Consider the following 4,269-nt stretch of genomic DNA (forward strand, 5'->3'; position numbering starts at 1 on the left):
TTTTCTCAAGATTTTCACAATTTGTGCAAATGAGAGTATCACACTTGCAAGAGGCATTTTTGAAATGATTTTCCAATTTTTCAAAATCACTTTTTGCTTTTCTCAGATCCTCTTCGAGTGATTTAACTTTATTTTCAAGCCCACTGTTAAGATCTTTCAATCGGTTGTTAGAAAGAACCAATCTATTAGCTTCATCATGTGTTTCTTGAAAAGCTTCAAGCAATTCACTATAGTTTTGTTCATTTAAGGAAGCACATGAACTTACCTCACTTGAACTGCAAGAATCATCATCATCCTCAGCTACTAAGCATATGTTGTCTTTTTCATCTTCACTTGATGAAGAACTTGATGATGACACCTCATTTTCATCCCAAGCAATGTAGGCTCTTTTTTGTCTTGCCTTTCTTCTCCTTGTAGCTTGTCTTTTTCTCTTTGCTCTTGTTGGGACAATCTGCCTTTACGTGACCTTGCTCACCGCAACCAAAAAAAGTATAGTTATTTGAATTAAATTCATTGGGTTTCTTGTTTCCATACCTATCCTTGTTGTTGTCTTTGTTGCGATTTCTCTTTAGAAATTTGCTGAATTTTCTTGACAGCAAACTTAGATTTTCCTCATCACTATCATCACTTGAATCTTGCTTTCCCTTATGTTTGGATGCTTTCAAGGCTATGCTCCTTGTGTGCTTATCTTCACTCTCTTGAACATTGAGTCTATTCATCTCTAGCTCATGTTCCCTAAGCTTTCCAAACAAAGAAGCAACACTTAATGATGTTAGATCTTTAGATTCGGAAATAGTAGTTACCTTTGGTTGCCATGCTCTATCAAGACATTTCAAGATCTTGATGTTCAGCTCTTCTTCGTCAAACGTCTTGTCTAGGGTCATAAGGTGATTGATGATGTGTGTAAACCTTTTCTGCACCTCAGCTATTGTTTCACCTTTCAGCATTCTAAACATCTCATACTCTTGGATGAGAGCATGCTTTCTAGCTCTTTTCACCTCATTTGTTCCTTCATGAGTGACTTCCAAAGTATCCCACATTTCTTTTGATGATTTGCATTGTGAGACCCTGAAAAACTCATCAGAATTTAAAGCAGAGGTTATAATATATTTGGCAATGCAATCGAATTTGGCCTTTTTACTCTCTGCATCAGTCCATTGAGACCATGGCTTCTCAATGACAGAACCATCTTTTTCAAACTTTGGGATAAAATGACCATTTTCAATTGCATACCAAATTCCTTTGTCAAGAGATTCCATAAATATTTTCATTCTAACTTTCTAAAACTGGTAATTCAAACCACAAAACAAGGGTGGTCTGTTTATTGAGGCACCTTCCCCAAACGGTAGTCTATCAGCCATTTTAAAAAGATTTTAGGATCAACTTGAATGACTTTCAAGAACCAAGCTCTTGATGCCAATTGTTAGAAAAGATGGCTTTAAACTAGAGGGGGGGGTGAATTGTTTAAAGGGGTTTTCGCAAACTTTTCAAAGCTAGAATGAATTTATTTCAGAAACCAATTGATTCAGCAATTCAGTTAGCCAAAACAGCAAGCAAAAACTGTAGTACTAGAAAAAACAATTGGTTGTTTCTTCGAAACAATCGGTTGTTTATACCAGCAAACAACAAACAAACTGAAATTAAAGAGTTAGAGATAGAGAGATTGTACACAGTTGTTTATACTGGTTCACTCCAAACTAGAGCTACATCCAGTATTCTCAGAAACCCTGAGGATATTCACTAAGCAATCACCACTTGATCACTTACACCACAACCAAGAGAATGACCTTGAAAACCTCAAGAAACACACTCTCCTTGGCCAACACTAAGATTGCTGATCTTGAACACCTCAAGAACACACAACCAATCTCAGCAAAACACACAAACGAATTGTTCAGCAGCTTACAAAGATTACACTTGTTACAGATGAATATCTGAAATCAATACAAGTAGAATCCTATTCCAGCACCTTGATCAATCTCTAAACTCTTAAGCAATCTCAGAACTCTTTGAAAAACTCTTAGTGAAAAACTTTGTCTCAAGATTCTTATTTTTTAAAAACAGTTTTTTCTGAAATTATACAAAGTTATTGTTTGTTATCAAATCTTAACAAAATCTTAATTGCATTTAAAATAGATTGGTCAAAGCATTTAATGACTGGAGCGTATTCAGTTAAAGCATTTAAAGCTCAGTCAAAGAAAACAGTTTTTCTGTTATGGTTATAAAACAAACAATCGATTGTTTCCTCGAATCAATCAGTTGTTTTGTTACTCAACAGTTTTAACCATTCAAAAACAGTTTTCAAACTTTCTCAAAAACCTAAGTGTAAACAATCGGTTGTTTCGACAAAACAATCGGTTGTTTCAACTTAGTTTGAAAAACATTTTACTTTGATAAAGATTGAGATGCTAATTGCTTGAGATTCAATCTAAGGGTGGATTACAACATTAAACTACCCCAGAACAAAGCTTAAACCAGCACAACAACAACAAGCAAAACAGAGGCTTCAACATCCTTCAAAGGATTTGGATTCTTCAAAACATTGAACACCACTTGGTTCAATAGCAGGGAGGATGGTTCGCTGGGCGGTAGAGTTGTCGGAGTTTGATGTCGAGTATGAACCCAGGGGGTCCATCAAAGGGCAAGTCTATGCTGACTTCGTGGCAGAGCTCTCACCAGGAGGAGACCCTCAAGAGGTAGAGTTAGGGTCACAGTGGATGCTCTCAGTGGATGGGTCCTCCAACCAGCAGGGAAGTGGCGCTAGAATAATCTTGGAGGGGCCTAATGGAGTGTTGATCGAGCAGGCTTTACGCTTCGCCTTCAAAGCATGCAATAACCAGGCAGAGTACGAGGCGTTGATTGCTGGGATGCTTTTGGCTAAAGAAATGGGTGCTCAGAGCCTCTTGGCAAAGAGTGACTCAAAATTGGTCACAGGGCAAGTAACAGGGGAGTATCAGGGAAAGGATCCACAGATGGCCGCATACTTGAGGTACGTCGAGGTGTTGAAGAGAGCCTTCGCTGCGTTTGAGCTGGTGGATGTCCCTAGGGAGCAGAATGCCAGAGCTGACCTGCTTGTCAAGCTGGCTAGCTCAGGCAAAGGGGGAAGGCAGAGGACTGTAATCCAAGAGACCCTCAAAACGCCACGAAAGTTTGTTGCGGACAACAGGGTGGATGTTCTTCACGTTAGTACAGCAAGAGGAAAGCCAAGGAACCATCGCTCTTTGAGTCAAGATACGGTGAGGGCACCCTGCATCAGTACTTACGCGACCTCACCAGAAGAAGAAAAGGGTGTACAGGTATGTGCTTTGGAGGAAGGCGACACATGGATGACCCCTTACAGGCGATACCTAGCGGATGGAATCCTCCTAGCGGAACCAGAAGAAGGCAAGAAGATCAAGAGGAACGCCGCGAGGTACACTTTAGTGGATGGGATATTATTCAGACACGGGTTTACGCACCCTATCATGACGTGCGTAAGTGGCCACGAGTGCACCAGGATAATGGCTGAACTCCACGAAGGTATTTGTGGGAGCCACGTGGGAGGAAGATCCTTGGCATCCAAGGTAATACGTGCAGGGTTTTTCTGGCCAACGGTAAGAGAGGACTGCGTGCGATACGCCCAGCGTTGCAAGTAGTGTCAAATGCACGCTGATTGGCACAAGGCACCGCCAGAGGAACTGAGATCCATATACAGCCCATGGCCTTTCCATACTTGGGGAATTGATATCCTAGGCCCGTTCCCATTGGCGATAAGGCAGATGATGTACTTGATCGTTGCCATCGAATACTTCACCAAGTGGATAGAGGCAGAACCAGTGGCACAGATCATTGTGCACAAGGTACAACACTTTGTTTGGAAGAACATTGTGTGTCGTTTTGGGGTGCCGAGGCGTCTCGTTTCAGACAATGGCACCCAGTTCGCGAGCCAACAGTTGGGGAAGTTGTGTACAAAAGTAGGAATCAAGCAGGTGTTTGCATCAGTCGAACACCCCCAGACGAATGGGCAGGTGGAGTCAGCGAATAGAGTTTTGTTGAGGGGTTTGAAACGTAGATTAGAGAAAGCTAAAGGGGCGTGGGCAGAAGAAGTACCAAGGATCGTATGGGCTTACCACACCACGCCTCAATCTTCCACTATGGAGACGCCTTTCAGTCTAGTGTATGGGTCGGATGCCATGATCCCAGTGGAGATCCACGAGAGCTCGCCTCGTTTCCTAGGTTTCGTGGCAGAGGAGTCCAACGAAGAAAGGAAGGTGAACCTGGATCTGATAG

The 4,269-nt window shown here is 41.7% G+C and overlaps 1 protein-coding gene across 1 annotated transcript; it reads left to right on the plus strand.

Annotated features, from left to right (window-relative positions):
- Positions 1 to 2,573: 2,573 nt before the first annotated feature.
- Positions 2,574 to 3,635, plus strand: LOC137838774 (uncharacterized). The gene has a single exon (XM_068648001.1). It carries the CDS (start codon positions 2,574 to 2,576, stop codon positions 3,633 to 3,635), a length of 1,062 nt encoding a protein of 353 aa, XP_068504102.1.
- The last annotated feature ends 634 nt before the right edge of the window (positions 3,636 to 4,269 follow it).

This window comes from Phaseolus vulgaris, chromosome 11, assembly GCF_000499845.2.
Source record: "Phaseolus vulgaris cultivar G19833 chromosome 11, P. vulgaris v2.0, whole genome shotgun sequence".
Classification (NCBI taxonomy): Eukaryota; Viridiplantae; Streptophyta; class Magnoliopsida; order Fabales; family Fabaceae; genus Phaseolus; species Phaseolus vulgaris.

Bases quoted from the DNA above. Each gene is read 5' to 3' on its own strand.
- LOC137838774 (XM_068648001.1), top strand. From the start codon at position 2,574: ATGGTTCGCTGGGCGGTAGAGTTGTCGGAGTTTGATGTCGAGTATGAA.